The sequence below is a fragment of the Sphaerodactylus townsendi genome, linkage group LG05, assembly GCF_021028975.2.
Source record: "Sphaerodactylus townsendi isolate TG3544 linkage group LG05, MPM_Stown_v2.3, whole genome shotgun sequence".
Taxonomy (NCBI): domain Eukaryota; kingdom Metazoa; phylum Chordata; class Lepidosauria; order Squamata; family Sphaerodactylidae; genus Sphaerodactylus; species Sphaerodactylus townsendi.
In genome coordinates, this window is record NC_059429.1 from 11,931,846 (window position 1) to 11,955,009 (window position 23,164).

Here is a 23,164-nt window from a genome sequence, read left to right on the forward strand (position 1 = left end):
ACCCCCCCCCCCCCCCACCCCCCCCCCCCCCCACCCCCCCCCCCCCCCACCCCCCCCCCCCCCCACCCCCCCCCCCCCCCACCCCCCCCCCCCCCCACCCCCCCCCCCCCCCACCCCCCCCCCCCCCCACCCCCCCCCCCCCCCACCCCCCCCCCCCCCCACCCCCCCCCCCCCCCACCCCCCCCCCCCCCCACCCCCCCCCCCCCCCACCCCCCCCCCCCCCCACCCCCCCCCCCCCCCACCCCCCCCCCCCCCCACCCCCCCCCCCCCCCACCCCCCCCCCCCCCCACCCCCCCCCCCCCCCACCCCCCCCCCCCCCCACCCCCCCCCCCCCCCACCCCCCCCCCCCCCCACCCCCCCCCCCCCCCACCCCCCCCCCCCCCCACCCCCCCCCCCCCCCACCCCCCCCCCCCCCCACCCCCCCCCCCCCCCACCCCCCCCCCCCCCCACCCCCCCCCCCCCCCACCCCCCCCCCCCCCCACCCCCCCCCCCCCCCACCCCCCCCCCCCCCCACCCCCCCCCCCCCCCACCCCCCCCCCCCCCCACCCCCCCCCCCCCCCACCCCCCCCCCCCCCCACCCCCCCCCCCCCCCACCCCCCCCCCCCCCCACCCCCCCCCCCCCCCACCCCCCCCCCCCCCCACCCCCCCCCCCCCCCACCCCCCCCCCCCCCCACCCCCCCCCCCCCCCACCCCCCCCCCCCCCCACCCCCCCCCCCCCCCACCCCCCCCCCCCCCCACCCCCCCCCCCCCCCACCCCCCCCCCCCCCCACCCCCCCCCCCCCCCACCCCCCCCCCCCCCCACCCCCCCCCCCCCCCACCCCCCCCCCCCCCCACCCCCCCCCCCCCCCACCCCCCCCCCCCCCCACCCCCCCCCCCCCCCACCCCCCCCCCCCCCCACCCCCCCCCCCCCCCACCCCCCCCCCCCCCCACCCCCCCCCCCCCCCACCCCCCCCCCCCCCCACCCCCCCCCCCCCCCACCCCCCCCCCCCCCCACCCCCCCCCCCCCCCACCCCCCCCCCCCCCCACCCCCCCCCCCCCCCACCCCCCCCCCCCCCCACCCCCCCCCCCCCCCACCCCCCCCCCCCCCCACCCCCCCCCCCCCCCACCCCCCCCCCCCCCCACCCCCCCCCCCCCCCACCCCCCCCCCCCCCCACCCCCCCCCCCCCCCACCCCCCCCCCCCCCCACCCCCCCCCCCCCCCACCCCCCCCCCCCCCCACCCCCCCCCCCCCCCACCCCCCCCCCCCCCCACCCCCCCCCCCCCCCACCCCCCCCCCCCCCCACCCCCCCCCCCCCCCACCCCCCCCCCCCCCCACCCCCCCCCCCCCCCACCCCCCCCCCCCCCCACCCCCCCCCCCCCCCACCCCCCCCCCCCCCCACCCCCCCCCCCCCCCACCCCCCCCCCCCCCCACCCCCCCCCCCCCCCACCCCCCCCCCCCCCCACCCCCCCCCCCCCCCACCCCCCCCCCCCCCCACCCCCCCCCCCCCCCACCCCCCCCCCCCCCCACCCCCCCCCCCCCCCACCCCCCCCCCCCCCCACCCCCCCCCCCCCCCACCCCCCCCCCCCCCCACCCCCCCCCCCCCCCACCCCCCCCCCCCCCCACCCCCCCCCCCCCCCACCCCCCCCCCCCCCCACCCCCCCCCCCCCCCACCCCCCCCCCCCCCCACCCCCCCCCCCCCCCACCCCCCCCCCCCCCCACCCCCCCCCCCCCCCACCCCCCCCCCCCCCCACCCCCCCCCCCCCCCACCCCCCCCCCCCCCCACCCCCCCCCCCCCCCACCCCCCCCCCCCCCCACCCCCCCCCCCCCCCACCCCCCCCCCCCCCCACCCCCCCCCCCCCCCACCCCCCCCCCCCCCCACCCCCCCCCCCCCCCACCCCCCCCCCCCCCCACCCCCCCCCCCCCCCACCCCCCCCCCCCCCCACCCCCCCCCCCCCCCACCCCCCCCCCCCCCCACCCCCCCCCCCCCCCACCCCCCCCCCCCCCCACCCCCCCCCCCCCCCACCCCCCCCCCCCCCCACCCCCCCCCCCCCCCACCCCCCCCCCCCCCCACCCCCCCCCCCCCCCACCCCCCCCCCCCCCCACCCCCCCCCCCCCCCACCCCCCCCCCCCCCCACCCCCCCCCCCCCCCACCCCCCCCCCCCCCCACCCCCCCCCCCCCCCACCCCCCCCCCCCCCCACCCCCCCCCCCCCCCACCCCCCCCCCCCCCCACCCCCCCCCCCCCCCACCCCCCCCCCCCCCCACCCCCCCCCCCCCCCACCCCCCCCCCCCCCCACCCCCCCCCCCCCCCACCCCCCCCCCCCCCCACCCCCCCCCCCCCCCACCCCCCCCCCCCCCCACCCCCCCCCCCCCCCACCCCCCCCCCCCCCCACCCCCCCCCCCCCCCACCCCCCCCCCCCCCCACCCCCCCCCCCCCCCACCCCCCCCCCCCCCCACCCCCCCCCCCCCCCACCCCCCCCCCCCCCCACCCCCCCCCCCCCCCACCCCCCCCCCCCCCCACCCCCCCCCCCCCCCACCCCCCCCCCCCCCCACCCCCCCCCCCCCCCACCCCCCCCCCCCCCCACCCCCCCCCCCCCCCACCCCCCCCCCCCCCCACCCCCCCCCCCCCCCACCCCCCCCCCCCCCCACCCCCCCCCCCCCCCACCCCCCCCCCCCCCCACCCCCCCCCCCCCCCACCCCCCCCCCCCCCCACCCCCCCCCCCCCCCACCCCCCCCCCCCCCCACCCCCCCCCCCCCCCACCCCCCCCCCCCCCCACCCCCCCCCCCCCCCACCCCCCCCCCCCCCCACCCCCCCCCCCCCCCACCCCCCCCCCCCCCCACCCCCCCCCCCCCCCACCCCCCCCCCCCCCCACCCCCCCCCCCCCCCACCCCCCCCCCCCCCCACCCCCCCCCCCCCCCACCCCCCCCCCCCCCCACCCCCCCCCCCCCCCACCCCCCCCCCCCCCCACCCCCCCCCCCCCCCACCCCCCCCCCCCCCCACCCCCCCCCCCCCCCACCCCCCCCCCCCCCCACCCCCCCCCCCCCCCACCCCCCCCCCCCCCCACCCCCCCCCCCCCCCACCCCCCCCCCCCCCCACCCCCCCCCCCCCCCACCCCCCCCCCCCCCCACCCCCCCCCCCCCCCACCCCCCCCCCCCCCCACCCCCCCCCCCCCCCACCCCCCCCCCCCCCCACCCCCCCCCCCCCCCACCCCCCCCCCCCCCCACCCCCCCCCCCCCCCACCCCCCCCCCCCCCCACCCCCCCCCCCCCCCACCCCCCCCCCCCCCCACCCCCCCCCCCCCCCACCCCCCCCCCCCCCCACCCCCCCCCCCCCCCACCCCCCCCCCCCCCCACCCCCCCCCCCCCCCACCCCCCCCCCCCCCCACCCCCCCCCCCCCCCACCCCCCCCCCCCCCCACCCCCCCCCCCCCCCACCCCCCCCCCCCCCCACCCCCCCCCCCCCCCACCCCCCCCCCCCCCCACCCCCCCCCCCCCCCACCCCCCCCCCCCCCCACCCCCCCCCCCCCCCACCCCCCCCCCCCCCCACCCCCCCCCCCCCCCACCCCCCCCCCCCCCCACCCCCCCCCCCCCCCACCCCCCCCCCCCCCCACCCCCCCCCCCCCCCACCCCCCCCCCCCCCCACCCCCCCCCCCCCCCACCCCCCCCCCCCCCCACCCCCCCCCCCCCCCACCCCCCCCCCCCCCCACCCCCCCCCCCCCCCACCCCCCCCCCCCCCCACCCCCCCCCCCCCCCACCCCCCCCCCCCCCCACCCCCCCCCCCCCCCACCCCCCCCCCCCCCCACCCCCCCCCCCCCCCACCCCCCCCCCCCCCCACCCCCCCCCCCCCCCACCCCCCCCCCCCCCCACCCCCCCCCCCCCCCACCCCCCCCCCCCCCCACCCCCCCCCCCCCCCACCCCCCCCCCCCCCCACCCCCCCCCCCCCCCACCCCCCCCCCCCCCCACCCCCCCCCCCCCCCACCCCCCCCCCCCCCCACCCCCCCCCCCCCCCACCCCCCCCCCCCCCCACCCCCCCCCCCCCCCACCCCCCCCCCCCCCCACCCCCCCCCCCCCCCACCCCCCCCCCCCCCCACCCCCCCCCCCCCCCACCCCCCCCCCCCCCCACCCCCCCCCCCCCCCACCCCCCCCCCCCCCCACCCCCCCCCCCCCCCACCCCCCCCCCCCCCCACCCCCCCCCCCCCCCACCCCCCCCCCCCCCCACCCCCCCCCCCCCCCACCCCCCCCCCCCCCCACCCCCCCCCCCCCCCACCCCCCCCCCCCCCCACCCCCCCCCCCCCCCACCCCCCCCCCCCCCCACCCCCCCCCCCCCCCACCCCCCCCCCCCCCCACCCCCCCCCCCCCCCACCCCCCCCCCCCCCCACCCCCCCCCCCCCCCACCCCCCCCCCCCCCCACCCCCCCCCCCCCCCACCCCCCCCCCCCCCCACCCCCCCCCCCCCCCACCCCCCCCCCCCCCCACCCCCCCCCCCCCCCACCCCCCCCCCCCCCCACCCCCCCCCCCCCCCACCCCCCCCCCCCCCCACCCCCCCCCCCCCCCACCCCCCCCCCCCCCCACCCCCCCCCCCCCCCACCCCCCCCCCCCCCCACCCCCCCCCCCCCCCACCCCCCCCCCCCCCCACCCCCCCCCCCCCCCACCCCCCCCCCCCCCCACCCCCCCCCCCCCCCACCCCCCCCCCCCCCCACCCCCCCCCCCCCCCACCCCCCCCCCCCCCCACCCCCCCCCCCCCCCACCCCCCCCCCCCCCCACCCCCCCCCCCCCCCACCCCCCCCCCCCCCCACCCCCCCCCCCCCCCACCCCCCCCCCCCCCCACCCCCCCCCCCCCCCACCCCCCCCCCCCCCCACCCCCCCCCCCCCCCACCCCCCCCCCCCCCCACCCCCCCCCCCCCCCACCCCCCCCCCCCCCCACCCCCCCCCCCCCCCACCCCCCCCCCCCCCCACCCCCCCCCCCCCCCACCCCCCCCCCCCCCCACCCCCCCCCCCCCCCACCCCCCCCCCCCCCCACCCCCCCCCCCCCCCACCCCCCCCCCCCCCCACCCCCCCCCCCCCCCACCCCCCCCCCCCCCCACCCCCCCCCCCCCCCACCCCCCCCCCCCCCCACCCCCCCCCCCCCCCACCCCCCCCCCCCCCCACCCCCCCCCCCCCCCACCCCCCCCCCCCCCCACCCCCCCCCCCCCCCACCCCCCCCCCCCCCCACCCCCCCCCCCCCCCACCCCCCCCCCCCCCCACCCCCCCCCCCCCCCACCCCCCCCCCCCCCCACCCCCCCCCCCCCCCACCCCCCCCCCCCCCCACCCCCCCCCCCCCCCACCCCCCCCCCCCCCCACCCCCCCCCCCCCCCACCCCCCCCCCCCCCCACCCCCCCCCCCCCCCACCCCCCCCCCCCCCCACCCCCCCCCCCCCCCACCCCCCCCCCCCCCCACCCCCCCCCCCCCCCACCCCCCCCCCCCCCCACCCCCCCCCCCCCCCACCCCCCCCCCCCCCCACCCCCCCCCCCCCCCACCCCCCCCCCCCCCCACCCCCCCCCCCCCCCACCCCCCCCCCCCCCCACCCCCCCCCCCCCCCACCCCCCCCCCCCCCCACCCCCCCCCCCCCCCACCCCCCCCCCCCCCCACCCCCCCCCCCCCCCACCCCCCCCCCCCCCCACCCCCCCCCCCCCCCACCCCCCCCCCCCCCCACCCCCCCCCCCCCCCACCCCCCCCCCCCCCCACCCCCCCCCCCCCCCACCCCCCCCCCCCCCCACCCCCCCCCCCCCCCACCCCCCCCCCCCCCCACCCCCCCCCCCCCCCACCCCCCCCCCCCCCCACCCCCCCCCCCCCCCACCCCCCCCCCCCCCCACCCCCCCCCCCCCCCACCCCCCCCCCCCCCCACCCCCCCCCCCCCCCACCCCCCCCCCCCCCCACCCCCCCCCCCCCCCACCCCCCCCCCCCCCCACCCCCCCCCCCCCCCACCCCCCCCCCCCCCCACCCCCCCCCCCCCCCACCCCCCCCCCCCCCCACCCCCCCCCCCCCCCACCCCCCCCCCCCCCCACCCCCCCCCCCCCCCACCCCCCCCCCCCCCCACCCCCCCCCCCCCCCACCCCCCCCCCCCCCCACCCCCCCCCCCCCCCACCCCCCCCCCCCCCCACCCCCCCCCCCCCCCACCCCCCCCCCCCCCCACCCCCCCCCCCCCCCACCCCCCCCCCCCCCCACCCCCCCCCCCCCCCACCCCCCCCCCCCCCCACCCCCCCCCCCCCCCACCCCCCCCCCCCCCCACCCCCCCCCCCCCCCACCCCCCCCCCCCCCCACCCCCCCCCCCCCCCACCCCCCCCCCCCCCCACCCCCCCCCCCCCCCACCCCCCCCCCCCCCCACCCCCCCCCCCCCCCACCCCCCCCCCCCCCCACCCCCCCCCCCCCCCACCCCCCCCCCCCCCCACCCCCCCCCCCCCCCACCCCCCCCCCCCCCCACCCCCCCCCCCCCCCACCCCCCCCCCCCCCCACCCCCCCCCCCCCCCACCCCCCCCCCCCCCCACCCCCCCCCCCCCCCACCCCCCCCCCCCCCCACCCCCCCCCCCCCCCACCCCCCCCCCCCCCCACCCCCCCCCCCCCCCACCCCCCCCCCCCCCCACCCCCCCCCCCCCCCACCCCCCCCCCCCCCCACCCCCCCCCCCCCCCACCCCCCCCCCCCCCCACCCCCCCCCCCCCCCACCCCCCCCCCCCCCCACCCCCCCCCCCCCCCACCCCCCCCCCCCCCCACCCCCCCCCCCCCCCACCCCCCCCCCCCCCCACCCCCCCCCCCCCCCACCCCCCCCCCCCCCCACCCCCCCCCCCCCCCACCCCCCCCCCCCCCCACCCCCCCCCCCCCCCACCCCCCCCCCCCCCCACCCCCCCCCCCCCCCACCCCCCCCCCCCCCCACCCCCCCCCCCCCCCACCCCCCCCCCCCCCCACCCCCCCCCCCCCCCACCCCCCCCCCCCCCCACCCCCCCCCCCCCCCACCCCCCCCCCCCCCCACCCCCCCCCCCCCCCACCCCCCCCCCCCCCCACCCCCCCCCCCCCCCACCCCCCCCCCCCCCCACCCCCCCCCCCCCCCACCCCCCCCCCCCCCCACCCCCCCCCCCCCCCACCCCCCCCCCCCCCCACCCCCCCCCCCCCCCACCCCCCCCCCCCCCCACCCCCCCCCCCCCCCACCCCCCCCCCCCCCCACCCCCCCCCCCCCCCACCCCCCCCCCCCCCCACCCCCCCCCCCCCCCACCCCCCCCCCCCCCCACCCCCCCCCCCCCCCACCCCCCCCCCCCCCCACCCCCCCCCCCCCCCACCCCCCCCCCCCCCCACCCCCCCCCCCCCCCACCCCCCCCCCCCCCCACCCCCCCCCCCCCCCACCCCCCCCCCCCCCCACCCCCCCCCCCCCCCACCCCCCCCCCCCCCCACCCCCCCCCCCCCCCACCCCCCCCCCCCCCCACCCCCCCCCCCCCCCACCCCCCCCCCCCCCCACCCCCCCCCCCCCCCACCCCCCCCCCCCCCCACCCCCCCCCCCCCCCACCCCCCCCCCCCCCCACCCCCCCCCCCCCCCACCCCCCCCCCCCCCCACCCCCCCCCCCCCCCACCCCCCCCCCCCCCCACCCCCCCCCCCCCCCACCCCCCCCCCCCCCCACCCCCCCCCCCCCCCACCCCCCCCCCCCCCCACCCCCCCCCCCCCCCACCCCCCCCCCCCCCCACCCCCCCCCCCCCCCACCCCCCCCCCCCCCCACCCCCCCCCCCCCCCACCCCCCCCCCCCCCCACCCCCCCCCCCCCCCACCCCCCCCCCCCCCCACCCCCCCCCCCCCCCACCCCCCCCCCCCCCCACCCCCCCCCCCCCCCACCCCCCCCCCCCCCCACCCCCCCCCCCCCCCACCCCCCCCCCCCCCCACCCCCCCCCCCCCCCACCCCCCCCCCCCCCCACCCCCCCCCCCCCCCACCCCCCCCCCCCCCCACCCCCCCCCCCCCCCACCCCCCCCCCCCCCCACCCCCCCCCCCCCCCACCCCCCCCCCCCCCCACCCCCCCCCCCCCCCACCCCCCCCCCCCCCCACCCCCCCCCCCCCCCACCCCCCCCCCCCCCCACCCCCCCCCCCCCCCACCCCCCCCCCCCCCCACCCCCCCCCCCCCCCACCCCCCCCCCCCCCCACCCCCCCCCCCCCCCACCCCCCCCCCCCCCCACCCCCCCCCCCCCCCACCCCCCCCCCCCCCCACCCCCCCCCCCCCCCACCCCCCCCCCCCCCCACCCCCCCCCCCCCCCACCCCCCCCCCCCCCCACCCCCCCCCCCCCCCACCCCCCCCCCCCCCCACCCCCCCCCCCCCCCACCCCCCCCCCCCCCCACCCCCCCCCCCCCCCACCCCCCCCCCCCCCCACCCCCCCCCCCCCCCACCCCCCCCCCCCCCCACCCCCCCCCCCCCCCACCCCCCCCCCCCCCCACCCCCCCCCCCCCCCACCCCCCCCCCCCCCCACCCCCCCCCCCCCCCACCCCCCCCCCCCCCCACCCCCCCCCCCCCCCACCCCCCCCCCCCCCCACCCCCCCCCCCCCCCACCCCCCCCCCCCCCCACCCCCCCCCCCCCCCACCCCCCCCCCCCCCCACCCCCCCCCCCCCCCACCCCCCCCCCCCCCCACCCCCCCCCCCCCCCACCCCCCCCCCCCCCCACCCCCCCCCCCCCCCACCCCCCCCCCCCCCCACCCCCCCCCCCCCCCACCCCCCCCCCCCCCCACCCCCCCCCCCCCCCACCCCCCCCCCCCCCCACCCCCCCCCCCCCCCACCCCCCCCCCCCCCCACCCCCCCCCCCCCCCACCCCCCCCCCCCCCCACCCCCCCCCCCCCCCACCCCCCCCCCCCCCCACCCCCCCCCCCCCCCACCCCCCCCCCCCCCCACCCCCCCCCCCCCCCACCCCCCCCCCCCCCCACCCCCCCCCCCCCCCACCCCCCCCCCCCCCCACCCCCCCCCCCCCCCACCCCCCCCCCCCCCCACCCCCCCCCCCCCCCACCCCCCCCCCCCCCCACCCCCCCCCCCCCCCACCCCCCCCCCCCCCCACCCCCCCCCCCCCCCACCCCCCCCCCCCCCCACCCCCCCCCCCCCCCACCCCCCCCCCCCCCCACCCCCCCCCCCCCCCACCCCCCCCCCCCCCCACCCCCCCCCCCCCCCACCCCCCCCCCCCCCCACCCCCCCCCCCCCCCACCCCCCCCCCCCCCCACCCCCCCCCCCCCCCACCCCCCCCCCCCCCCACCCCCCCCCCCCCCCACCCCCCCCCCCCCCCACCCCCCCCCCCCCCCACCCCCCCCCCCCCCCACCCCCCCCCCCCCCCACCCCCCCCCCCCCCCACCCCCCCCCCCCCCCACCCCCCCCCCCCCCCACCCCCCCCCCCCCCCACCCCCCCCCCCCCCCACCCCCCCCCCCCCCCACCCCCCCCCCCCCCCACCCCCCCCCCCCCCCACCCCCCCCCCCCCCCACCCCCCCCCCCCCCCACCCCCCCCCCCCCCCACCCCCCCCCCCCCCCACCCCCCCCCCCCCCCACCCCCCCCCCCCCCCACCCCCCCCCCCCCCCACCCCCCCCCCCCCCCACCCCCCCCCCCCCCCACCCCCCCCCCCCCCCACCCCCCCCCCCCCCCACCCCCCCCCCCCCCCACCCCCCCCCCCCCCCACCCCCCCCCCCCCCCACCCCCCCCCCCCCCCACCCCCCCCCCCCCCCACCCCCCCCCCCCCCCACCCCCCCCCCCCCCCACCCCCCCCCCCCCCCACCCCCCCCCCCCCCCACCCCCCCCCCCCCCCACCCCCCCCCCCCCCCACCCCCCCCCCCCCCCACCCCCCCCCCCCCCCACCCCCCCCCCCCCCCACCCCCCCCCCCCCCCACCCCCCCCCCCCCCCACCCCCCCCCCCCCCCACCCCCCCCCCCCCCCACCCCCCCCCCCCCCCACCCCCCCCCCCCCCCACCCCCCCCCCCCCCCACCCCCCCCCCCCCCCACCCCCCCCCCCCCCCACCCCCCCCCCCCCCCACCCCCCCCCCCCCCCACCCCCCCCCCCCCCCACCCCCCCCCCCCCCCACCCCCCCCCCCCCCCACCCCCCCCCCCCCCCACCCCCCCCCCCCCCCACCCCCCCCCCCCCCCACCCCCCCCCCCCCCCACCCCCCCCCCCCCCCACCCCCCCCCCCCCCCACCCCCCCCCCCCCCCACCCCCCCCCCCCCCCACCCCCCCCCCCCCCCACCCCCCCCCCCCCCCACCCCCCCCCCCCCCCACCCCCCCCCCCCCCCACCCCCCCCCCCCCCCACCCCCCCCCCCCCCCACCCCCCCCCCCCCCCACCCCCCCCCCCCCCCACCCCCCCCCCCCCCCACCCCCCCCCCCCCCCACCCCCCCCCCCCCCCACCCCCCCCCCCCCCCACCCCCCCCCCCCCCCACCCCCCCCCCCCCCCACCCCCCCCCCCCCCCACCCCCCCCCCCCCCCACCCCCCCCCCCCCCCACCCCCCCCCCCCCCCACCCCCCCCCCCCCCCACCCCCCCCCCCCCCCACCCCCCCCCCCCCCCACCCCCCCCCCCCCCCACCCCCCCCCCCCCCCACCCCCCCCCCCCCCCACCCCCCCCCCCCCCCACCCCCCCCCCCCCCCACCCCCCCCCCCCCCCACCCCCCCCCCCCCCCACCCCCCCCCCCCCCCACCCCCCCCCCCCCCCACCCCCCCCCCCCCCCACCCCCCCCCCCCCCCACCCCCCCCCCCCCCCACCCCCCCCCCCCCCCACCCCCCCCCCCCCCCACCCCCCCCCCCCCCCACCCCCCCCCCCCCCCACCCCCCCCCCCCCCCACCCCCCCCCCCCCCCACCCCCCCCCCCCCCCACCCCCCCCCCCCCCCACCCCCCCCCCCCCCCACCCCCCCCCCCCCCCACCCCCCCCCCCCCCCACCCCCCCCCCCCCCCACCCCCCCCCCCCCCCACCCCCCCCCCCCCCCACCCCCCCCCCCCCCCACCCCCCCCCCCCCCCACCCCCCCCCCCCCCCACCCCCCCCCCCCCCCACCCCCCCCCCCCCCCACCCCCCCCCCCCCCCACCCCCCCCCCCCCCCACCCCCCCCCCCCCCCACCCCCCCCCCCCCCCACCCCCCCCCCCCCCCAACCCTAACATTTATCCATTTTACAGATGGAGAACACTGATGCAGAGAGTCTTAGGCGACCCCTGTGAAAGGGTCGCTCGACCCCCAAAGGGGTCGCGACCCACAGGTTGAGAACCGAGTCTAATCTGAGAGTTTAGTGAGTTTTAAAGGGAGGGAAGTGTGTGTAACTGAGAATCCAATCCAAGGAGAATGTACACTCAATGTCAAGGAGACCACAAGTGCACAAATGGCCTCAGAGATTTCCATTTCTATTTGTATCTGACAAAGAGAGCTTTGAGAGTCATCTGAAAATTGCGTTGGCCTCTACTGCACTTGACCTTGGCTTTCCTACTGCGGATCAACACTGCTATCCTCCGAAACAGTTTCAAGGATAGCTTACAGGTTGTTTATGTCCAATGGCTTGTTTTTATATGGGTACTTTGTTTTAGTGGTAAGCCGGCTCAAGGAGGAATTTACAGAGGCGGCACAGAAATATCCTAAATAAATAAAGGAGAGGAACAAAACCCAGGTTAAAACACATACGGCACTATCCTTAGTATTGTGTGTTCTTGGGTTTTTTAGCCAAGCTGTTTTTGGGCAGGATGCTTCAAGTCTGCAGTTCCGATTGCAAGCTGTTGTGAAGCCCTATATCAGTGGTGGGATCCAAAAATTTTAGTAACAGGTTCCCTCGCCAGCCCCCCCTCAGCAAAGGAGTCAGAGGCGTACCTAGGCAAACCTGAGCCCTGGGCAAAACCTGAGTTGGATGCCCCCCCCCCATGGGCAGCCACCCCACCATGACCCCAAAAAAATTTTTTGCACCAGGTCATTTCTAAATCATCATCACATTATAGAAAATGGCCCAACTCACAAATCTGAACACAGCACTGGTGAAACATACAGGTTCTTTGATAGAGACTGGTGAGATAAAAGGTACGAAAGGCTGAGAATCAATGAATTGCAGTACCTGGAAGGGATTAATCCAGTTCAGGGAGTTACATTATTAGTCGCAATTGCTATATGGAACCTTCACGTTCAAAGGCAGGATGCCTCTTGGGGAGGCGAGGGCGTGGAGATGGAAAAGAGGACCCAATTAGTAACCCCCTCTCAGCACACACAAATAATTAGTAACTCACTCTCGGGAACTGGTGAGAACCTGCTGGATCCCACCTCTGCCCTATATACACCTTGCTTTCAGGCAGTAGCCAGCCACTGCTATCATCTCCAGGACACAGGAGCGAGCTATGTCCAAGACAAAGTTGCGATGGAATAATGTTTTTTTGCTGTATATTCACATATGTTAGGCCTCAGACCACTTTTGGTGGATAAGCAGCTTTTGATGACATCCACACAGATTTGCGCCTGTCGTTCCTGCAAACACAACTGTCACACCATTCCGTGCCAAAAATGACTCACGTGTGGCCGATCTCGTGGGCGATGGTGAAGGCCGTGGCGAGGCCTAGGTCCTCGTTGATGCTGCAGCTCCGCTCTCTTTCACACATCCCACCCACAGGTGCCAACCCTGGGGACAAAAACAAAACTTTTATCAGGGAGGTCTGGGTGGTGGGGGGGGGGGGCTCTGCTGTTTAGGTTTTGCTCCCTCCTTGTGCCCAAATGTACTGTGGGTGTGCTACCACCCACCAAGTTGCTTTGCTTGTATAGATGGGGTCAGACAACACCTGCCAAATATAGGGTCCCCCCCCAACACACCAGTTGCCGCACAGTTCTGATCCTCCTATCCCACCAAACTCCACCCCATGACTTGTCGGGAACTGCCCCTTAAATCCTAGGTTCCGCCTTTTGTGTGTCTGAGGTTGAGCTGCAGGCAATCTGACGACCACATCTGTTCCACTAGGTGCCACTCTGACAACCACATCTGTTCCCCATAAGGATCCACTTGGCTCCACCCCAATGTCATCAAACTCCACCCCTGATCTTCCAGGCTCCACCCCTTAAATCCCTGTTCAGCCCCTACAAAACTCAGGTTAAACTGCAGGCAATCTGGCAACCCCATATGGCCCACTAGGTGCCATTTTCTGTTCCTTGTAAGGAACCACTTGGCTCTACCTCTGACTCGACAGGTTCCTTCCTGCATAACTCAGGTAGAGCTGCAGGAAATCTGGCAACCCCATCTGGTCCATTAGATACCCCCCCATAAGGAATCATTTGGCTCCATCCCAACTTCATCAGGCTGTTGAGCTCCCCCTCTGCCCCCCCCCCCACATCTCAGGTGGGCTGCTTCACCTCCTCTCCACCTGTATGAATACAACAAAACACACAAAGCATATACACTGTGTCAGGTCCAAGTTGGTTTTTGTGTACGAGAGCCAGTGTGATGTAGTGATTCTATCAGAGCTCTCCCAGCCCCACCTACCTCACAAGGTGTCTATTGTGGGGAGAGGAAGGGAAAGGTGTTTGTAAGCCACCTTGAGTCTCCTTACAGCACAGAAAGGTGAGGTGTAAATCCAAACTCTTCTTCTCTTCTACATATGTAAAATGGCTGGGTTTTAAACAGCAGGCCCAAACAAGACTGCCTAAATCAGGAGGCCATGGCCATAGGGGTCAGAAGTCCCCAGAGGAATTTCAAAGCTCAGGGAAGAGGGGTTGTGTCCTGGTTGTAACACTTACAATATTCATGATGGCCAAGATGTATTGCTCAATGTCCCGCCGGCCATGATAGCCCACCATCATCTTGTCGGCCACCACAAGGGTCTCCACATAGCGCTCCGTGCTGACCGACCGCTTCAGAGGCAGTTGGCCCCGCTGCGTGAGGTTGCCCAGTGGTTTCAGAGGGGGGGGCTTCAGCGTACGCCACGGCCTACCTTTCCACGGCTTCTCATCTGCGGGGCAAGGTGGTGGTGAGATACACATGTCTGTGCAAATAACTCATGCTCAACACATCCTTTCCAAAGCCTCCGCTTGCAAACTCCATTGTTTGGCTGCCCACCAGATGTTTCGAACACACGGTGGCTGCTGTGCCGAACATTCGCTCGCAGAACATTCACTCGCAGAACATTCGCTCGCAGAACGGGAATAAAATCGACCATCATGAGGTGATTGATCAGATGCACTGGGGAGTCTCAGACAAGTGTTAGCCAAGTTGGAAGTGTTGGTTCCAGGGTTTGGGGACGCAGCAGTCACTGCTAAGGACACTACTCGCTTACTCAAATGGGCAAGCAAGGAGCCACAGCAGAGCATCCTATTAGTACTGGGCCCTTCCAGACCACAGTGGTTTCAGCAGTGGCCTAAAGATGCTGACCCTTTGACGACCTACCAAGCGGGAAGCCTCCAGTCACATTTAGGTTCTCCAAGTCTGGCTTGAGAGATTTCCAGAAATTTGGAGGAAGTGGTTGGGGAGGGCAGAATTTGGACTGGAGAGGGAGCTCTGTGGGGATGTGACATTTCTCTGGGACAAGAATAGCTAACCTTTCCAAGACTATGGGCACTTTTGGAATTCTGACATGGCGTGGTGGAAGCAGTCACAAAATGGCTGCTGCAGGAGGCAGAGCCGGTTACAAAATGGCTGCTGCAGCTTACAATCCATCCCACAGAGAAGATTCTTGTGATTTGGTGGCCGCTCTGCTAAAGCAATGTTTTAAAAAATCTGCCAATCAAAGGTTTTGCTGGGCAAAAGCTCCATCAGGCCCCACCTACTTTCTAAAACTATTCAGTGGGCAGCAAGTACGGTGTCAGCAAGTACCGTGGCGCTCCACAACTCCCGTTTATCCTAGGGTGATTCCGCACATGAGTAAAATAGGTTTGACCCAGTTCCCTGAGAAGGGTACTAACCTAGGTTGAAGCCATGATTGTTCCCCTCTGCAACCTGCTTGATCCCAGCTCGGGGGGCGGAATCATCCTGTGCCTGTTCGCCGCTCCATTCCGATTGGCTACTGTTCTATGGCCATGTTCCGTCTATCCCCACACACGTTGTAAAAAAAACTGCCACAGGAATGGAGGGACGAAAGTGGCATTTTTTGATTGGCCAGCTGTACGCATGCCTGAAACACTCAGCTGTGATTGGCTGAATGGGGGACTCCTGGCACCAGAGATTCCGCACTTTACTGGAATCGAGCTGAGTTCGAGCGTGGTTCCCTGGAAAAGTAGTCGTTCCCAATTGGAGTCGGAAATTTGACCGTTACATGGGGTGAAGCTGGTACAAAACCACGTCGATCCCAGTGGTTGTGCGGAGCAGTTAGGTCGAACGCAGCTCGAACTTAGGTCGATAACGCAAGTGCAGAATCGACCCTAGACTATATAGTAATAGCACAGACCCGGGCAAGTTCTCCAGGATCGCTGATATCGGTATTTATTGCTACAAGCCTAAGGCCCCTTCCGCGCATGCAGAATAATGCATGTTCAATCCAGCTTCACAATTGTTTGAAAGTGGATTTTGCTATTCCGCACAGAAAAAAATCCAGCTTCAAAGTGCATTGAAAGTGGATTAAAAGTGCATTATTCTGCATGTGCGGAAGGAGTCTAAGAGGAGCTCAGAGATAACAACGTGCAGGTTCACTTCCCAGAACTTCCAGTTAAAGAACCAAAGTAGGAACTGTTGGGGAAGACCCTTCTCGTCCCGAGACCCTGGAGATCTACAGTCAGCCAGAGAAGACAAGGTGGGCAAATGCTCTGACCTGGGATAAGTCTTTATCTTCTAAAAGGGAGCGTACAGAAAGTTTGGCCCCAGAGCCAGGCTCTTCTTTGGCACACCAGCCCAGGACATAACCTGCTTCTGCTGGCCCACAGGTGACAAAGCCACAGGTGAGGATAGGGAGACTTGAAAGCAGGGGTTAGAACGCATAGAGTGTCCGGCTGCTTGTTCTGGATTCTGGATTCTGGATTCTGTTTTCTGCTGTTCCTTGTTTTCCAAGAACAAATTGGAAACAGACTGGCTTTCTGTCTCGGCTGGGGAATGTAAGGGGCGGGAGCAGGAACGGGGGCTGCTCTGCAGCTTTGAGCAAAATGGTTTCACAGTGAAGGTCAACTGGTTTTCTCTCCTCTCCTCTCGGAATCTGGGAATCGCACTGCCTTCCCCGCCCCGCCAGATTATAGTATCAAAATTCAGGGGCGAATTTTCCCACAAAATCTCAAAGCCTCGGAGCAAATGTTCGTTAGGCCGAAATCTCTCTTTTGATACTCTTTTGGATAACTTTTGAACTCGGGACGTGCTGCTTTATTTTTTTATTTATTGTTTTATCACACTTATCTTAATTTTATTCATTGTTTTATTCAATGTGTAGAAATACTTGCTATGTTCTTGCAGTTCCTTCAAAACCTGTGCATTTGTTTTCAAGGTTTATGTTAACATGGATGAGTTGCAGTTGTTTTACTCAAACAGGTGGGATTGCCAATGTTTACATTCTCACTGGCTCCTGTGCTCTTAAGGAAAACCTGTAGCTTGATTCTAAGAATGAGAGTATTAGGTCGATTCCGCACTTGCATTATCGACCTAAGTTCGAGCTGTGTTCGACCTAAGTGCTCCGCACAACCACTGGGATCGACGTGGTTTTGTACCAGCTTCGCCCCGTGTAACGGTCCAATTTCCGACTCCAGTTGGGAACGACTACTTTTTCAGGGAACCACGCTCAAACTCAGCTCGATTCCAGTAAAGTGTGGAATCTCTGGTGCCAGGAGTCCCCCATTCAGCCAATCACAGCTGAGTGTTTCGGGCATTCGTACAGCTGGCCAATCAAAAATGCCACATTCATTCCTCCATTCCTGTGGCAGTTTTTTTTTATAATGTGTGTGGGGATAGACGGAACATGGCCATAGAACAGTAGCCAATCGGAACGGAGCGGCGAAGAGGCACAGGATGATTCCGCCCTCCGAGCTGGGATCAAGCTGGTTGCAGTGGGGAACAACAATGGCTTCGACCTAGGTCAGTACCCTTCTCAGAGAACTGGGTCGAACCTATTTTACTCATGTGCGGAATTGCCCTTAGTCTAAGACTCGGGGGGGGGGGGGGGTTCGACATCCAAATACCTGCTTCAGTATGAAGTCTAGTGTGTTAGTTGCTCTCTTTCAGTCTAACCAACACTGACATAATGTGAGAACAAAAATGGAGGATGGGATAACCACACATGTCATAATAGAAATGCTACATATGAACATAAACATGATCAGGTGAAGTGACTCACATCTCTGCCTACTGTTTTTGTTTCCACATGTCAGACTTTCTGTTAAAAGCATAGGATCGGACTCTGTTAAAAATCTGGGAATCACTAAAATGTAAGAGTCGCCAAGCTGGATTAGACTGATGGCCCCTTTTGCTCTGCCTCACGTGGTGGACAACCAAAGGACCCCCAGAAAGTTTGCTATCAGCTGACAAACATTCCCCTTAATGGTATCCAACTAGCTTCCAACATTCAGAGGTAGACTGCCTCTGAATATGGGAGTTACACTGAACCATCATGGCTAATGATGGGCATTTTGACCACAATTTGTCTAATTCTCCATTCATGCTATCTAAACTAGTAGCCCCCATGACATCTTGTGACAGAGAGTTCCACAGGTTATTCGTTTAGAAGAGCGAAGGGGCAGCTTACTCTATCCAAAATCTACTGTCCAACCGTAGGTACTTCAATCTACAGCTGACCCTGGAATTGTAGTTACTAAACTGCAGTACGCAGTCCTATATCCATGTTGAGGGTTTCCTAAAGAATTTTACTCATTTTTTTTTAATTTTTCAACTTGAAATAAAGTCTGCTGACCTCTTTTCTAACAGTGCAATCGATCCTCCTTTTCTTATTTCTTTTGAAATCCTGATTTGTGCTTGTATACTTTAGCTGCCTTTTGTTCTTTTTACAAATTTATAAATAACTGTTTTGGCTGGTCCCAATGGCTCATGGGAACGTTTGAGCTCCAGAAATCAAGGTCACAACTAGACTGTATTGCTCAGGGAGGTGTAATAAGGGCAGAGGCATAGCTGAGCCAGAGTGCGCCTGGCTTTTTCGCGCTTCAATTCTCTACTTTATCAATATGAGCAGGCTGGAGAAAATTATTGTAGCCTTTTTCCCTTCCAGGCTGCAAACGACCCTGGGAAATGTAGTTCCCACTAGGTTGTTTGCAGCCTGGAAGGGAACAGGCAGGCCTCTACTCCAGCCTGTTCGGTTTGCTAAAATAAGTGGGGGAGGTGCTGTGGGGGGGGGGGCACGGGGAGTGCGGGGGGAAGAGCAAGGGGTTGGGGGGATTTTCTGCCCCCCACGTGACCCAAAGCCGTGCGCCTGGTGCGTGGCGAACCCCCCCTGCCCCCTGGTAGCCCCGCCACTGAATTAAGGAGAAGGCAGCATGACGTCACAATGTTGCCTCCCCTGCTTCCTCTATCCACAAACAAACCCTCACGCACGTTAAGGGCGCAAAGAGTGCAAGTTTTGGGTTTTGAACTAATAATGGATTCGCAAGGACGCTGGTAACAGTGACTCAGCAAAAAAACAACAACCTTAGACCCTGTGGAGCTCCTAGGCTTCAGCCTAGTCAACCTTGCCCTGGTGCATACCTAAGACGCCACATGCAACCTCCATATGTGGGAGTTGGAGAGATGAGCGTTTGTATACCACGTGGGGGCTTCCTTCGGCTTCGTGCTTGCCACTGATGTTGGCCCCATTCAGCGGCTCAATGAAATATTCCTCGTCCTCAGCTATTATCACACCATGCTGGAACCAGGAGAGAAAACGAAAGTGTGTATTAGTTGAAAAAGAAATTACAAAAACACACATAGCTACCAATCTTGTTGAAAAGGCAGTGTGCCCTTCTTACTTAAGGAGCAGCAGTGGCATAGGAGGTTACGAGCTCCTTACTTAAGGAGCAGCAGTGGCATAGGAGGTTAAGAGCTCGTGTATCTAATCTGGAGGAACCGGGTTTGATTCCCAGCTCTGCCACCTGAGCTGTGGAGGCTTAGCCTGTACACTCCCACACATGCCAGCTGGGTGACCTTGGGCTAGTCACGGTTTCTTGGAGCTCTCTCAGCCTCACCTACCTCACAGGGTGTTTGTTGTGAGGGGGGAAGGGCAAGGAGATTGTAAGCCCCTTTGAGTCTCCTGCAGGAGAGAAAGGGGGGATATAAATCCAAACTCTTCTTTTTCTTCTTCTTCTTCTTACTGAAGAATCCAGGACTTTTCAAAAAACAAGAGTCGGATAATCATAGGTTTGAGTGCTCTGTTGTAATTTTAAGCCCTGCTCTGTTCAAAACATTCTGAAAGTTTTAAGGAAGAAGAAGAAAAAAATCTTTGCAAGTTATTCTACGTATGAGAAGGGTTTTTTCTGTTGAAATGGTCTCCCCTCAGAAAAAAAAATCCCCCCCCCCCCGAATTAAAAGAGGAAAGAATTAGACTCAGTGGAAGAAGTTATCCACAGAAGGTCTGGAATACCTGTTTTTCTGGGGGAAACTTTTTTTTAAAGAAAAGAAATAGGTTATATAAACATCTCTCTGGAATGACTGAGGTACATAATCCAATCTCATTTCTTCCAGTGACTGGCGGAGGGGAGTCTCAAATATTTAGATAATTAGAGGTTATCTGAGGACAGAAGGGCTGGCTGAAGGATTTTTTGGCGGAGGTCAGAACATCTCTGCAGGCCCGCCGGCCTCCTGCAGAGGCCTGAGGGTGGGGGCACAGGACAGAGAGGTATGTAGAGCCAGCCACGCTACGAAGGACACACAAACCCAACATACCAGACTGCGACTGCCAGAATCCTTAAAACATTGCAGGAAATTGGTGCGGGTACGTCATATCTGTGCACCGAGCCAACTTCTGAGCTTTCAGAAGGTTTTGCCCACATGTTTTCAAGCTTGTTTTCACAGCGATTGGGATTTTTTAAAATCCTTCTTTTTAAAAAAATAAAAGCCACAATATTCAGGACGCTGAATTTTGCACAGCTCTGGTTAGAGATCAGCTAGAGAAAGAGGTGGGTGGTTCCCCCTCCCCCCAGCCCGTTTCCTTGCAGCGAAAGTGAAGACGGTCTGGAACAGAAATTATAGCTTGTGCTGTATATTCTCATCCCAGGGGTGTATTTCAACCTCTCGCGAGCAGATTTGGCAAGTTTCTGGGTCATTTCCAAAACCAGCAACATTTTTTTTATTCAATCCAAATGTGAGATAAAACAGGGTTCACACAATGAGAACCCAGGCCTGTTTTCTGAAACCAGAAACACTGTTAATTGCTCTGTATCCCAAAACCACCCAAATTTCCAGTATGCTGAGTGGTCTGGCTGTATTGGTCCCCCCCCTCCCGGTTTCTCCCCTCCCTTCCTCAACTTGAGCTGAATCAGTCCTGTGTGCCCCTTCGATAGCCCTGGGGTGGATTTCCTCTCCGCACGAAACCCTTGTTGCTTTTGGCGGGGCGCCCTCCTTCCTAGCACAAGCAAGGTACTGTGAGGTTAGCCTGGCTGGACATCAGACTGAAAGTCAAGAATCAGCCTACGAGGACGGCTGGGTGGAAAGGAGGTCACCTTTTGGCTTGGGGCACAACGCTTGGGAGGGCATGAGGGCGTGGAGACTACAAACTCCTGACCCTTTTTGAACCTCTTCTTTGTTTCAAATTTATCATTCAGCTGCTTATCTGATTGCAAGAGAAGCAAGTTCAATGGGAGAACTGCAAATTTTAACCGCAGGCTGAAACTCAAGACGGTCTGATTCAATGCCCGCCCACCCCTCCCCAAATCATCATTACATTTCTCCCTTGCGAGACATGGGAGTCTTTGTTTTCCACACTAGTTTCTCTTTTCTAAGGCCAGTGTGGCGAAGTGGCTAAAGCGTTGGATAAGATCTGGGTTCAAAACTCCACCATGAGACTCTGCAGGTGGTCTACTTCGCGACCTAACTTATCTCGTAGGACTTTTGTGAGGGGTGACAAATTGCGGGGGGGGGGGAGAAGAACCCCACAGACCACTTGAGAACCTCTCCAGATGGACAGGACAAAAAAAGTAAATATTTCTGTATCAAGTAAATATTTCTAGACCAAAGCCCTCCGGGGGTGGGTGGTCTATTAAATCTAAGTAATAAATAAATAAGTTACAGATAAATGGAACTAAAATGGCATGACAGAAACAAGAAAAGTGAAAAGTGCAGACTGCAACCAGATGGTGGGATCGTTCTGCAGATCTGTTCCATTAACAATGGTTCTTTCCTCTGGCTTAGGAAATTTACCCTGAAGCAAGAGGCTTGCTGGAGGAAAGCAACACTGCTAACTGAATATTCGGGACATCCAACTGAGCCGAAACACAACCAACCATACAGACGAAATCCTAATTCAGTGGTGGCGAACCTTTGGCACGGGTGCCAGAGGTGGCACTCAGAGCCCTCTGTGTGGGCACGTGCAAACACATCCCCTCCCCCCAACATCTAGGCTGGCCTGGGCTGCTGGGCTTGATTATTAGCATTAAACCTAAGACCTAGTTTTGGGGAAGCAGTGTAGGTAACCCTGATAAGTGCTGTTAAACCCCACTGGTTTTCATGTAAAGAACTAAAGCACGATCCTTTACCTGGGAGTAAGCTCGGTTGCTGGCAATGGGCTTGCTTCTGAGTAAACCCTCCTAGGGTCGTGATTCACCGTTGGAAGAGTTGCACGGTTGCTTCAAAGCAGAGCCACCAACTACCACGAAGCTTACTCCCGAGTATCACACGCCTCGGAGCCAACCGTTTTTTTTCTAAACTAAACCCTCAGTATTCAGGTTAAATTGCCGTGTTGGCACTTTGCGATAAATAAGTGGGTTTGGGTTGCAATTTGGGCACTTGGTCTCAAAAAGGTTCGCCATCACTGTCCTAATTCCCACAGTAGAATGTGGAGTCTCTCAGAAATAAGTGAATGTCTTCTGTTTCTTTTCTGTCACTTAAATGTTGGACAACGGCTTCATTCTCCTGATGTCAAGATCAGCTCTGTAGATCCATTAATGCAGCAGAATGTACAGTTTTTATACCGTAATAATGCATAGAATTAATAATTCATAAAATTAATTCATAGAATGCAATTAATTTATATGCATAATCTATTCCAGGGGTAGGGAACCTGCGGCTCTCCAGATGTTCAGGAACTACAATTCCCATCAGCCCCTACCAGCATGGCCAATTGGCCATGCTGACAGAGGCTGATGGGAATTGTAGTTCCTGAACATCTGGAGAGCCGCAGGTTCCCCCCCCCCGCCCCCCCCCCCCCCCCGCCCTCCCCCCCACACCCCCCCCCCCACCCCCCCCCCCCCCAACCCCCACACCCCCCCCCTCCCCCCCCCCCCTCCCAACCACCCCCACCCCACCCCCCAAACCCCCCCCCCCCCCCCCCCCCCCCCCCCCCCACCCCCCCCCCCCCCCCCCCCCCCCCCCCCCCACCCCCCCCCCCCCCCACCCCCCCCCCCCCCCACCTCCCCTCTCCCCCACCCCCCCCCCCCGCGCTCTCCCCCCGCCCGCCCCCCCCCCCCCCCCACCCCCCCCCCCCCCCAACCCCCCCCCCCCCCAACCCCCCCCCCCCAAAACCCCCCCCCCCCCCACCCCCCCCCCCCCAAACCCCCCCCCCCCCCCCCCCCCCCCCCCCCCCCACACCCCCAACTTCTGTCTTTGTGCCCTGTGGAAATCAGCGGCCTTTTCCGCACATCACGATTAGAAAGTCTGGAGGAGGCTATAAAAAGAGTTTTGGGGGAGAAGTTTGCACAGCCCTCTCCCCCAAAACGTTTTCACGTCGTTTTATTTTTCTTGTGAGGCCAGAACTCAATGTCCGGCCTGCGCAGCTGTTTTGAGAAAAGATAGGTTAGAAACAAACTCCCCCCAAAGCATCAGATTATACAAACATTGATTCTAACAATCATACCTTTGATTCTAATACAATAGAATTATAGTGCAATACAAGTAATTATGAATCTCTCATTATCATTTCTCTGTGTTCATTTAACATATATAGAAAAACACTTTTCTCCATTTAACTAATCACATTCATTTCTATTCTAACCTCTGATCTCTTTTATGATTCTGTTTATTCATGTAGCTATCCCCTATAGCTAGTTCTAGCCAAAAAACAAAGTTATAAATGTATATGTCTTCTGTCACGTATTAACCTTTAGTGACAAGATCTTTACTTGCCTGCATAATCACTAACAAGCTTCTAACATGCAGTTTGACCTG

The 23,164-nt window shown here is 70.2% G+C and overlaps 1 protein-coding gene across 1 annotated transcript in view; it reads right to left on the reverse strand.

Moving 5' to 3' along the window:
- Nucleotides 1-19,836, reverse strand: part of LOC125433267 (A disintegrin and metalloproteinase with thrombospondin motifs 10-like) — a 57,072-nt gene extending 37,236 nt beyond the window's left edge. The window contains exons 1-5 of the mRNA XM_048497768.1: nt 19,783-19,836; nt 18,557-18,713; nt 13,655-13,904; nt 13,309-13,319; nt 12,481-12,586 (exon numbers count right to left, since the gene is read on the reverse strand). Coding sequence (XP_048353725.1) covers nt 12,481-12,586; nt 13,309-13,319; nt 13,655-13,904; nt 18,557-18,713; nt 19,783-19,836 — 578 coding nt within the window. The remainder of the gene's footprint in view (nt 1-12,480; nt 12,587-13,308; nt 13,320-13,654; nt 13,905-18,556; nt 18,714-19,782) is intronic.
- Between the last annotated feature and the right edge of the window lie 3,328 nt (nt 19,837-23,164).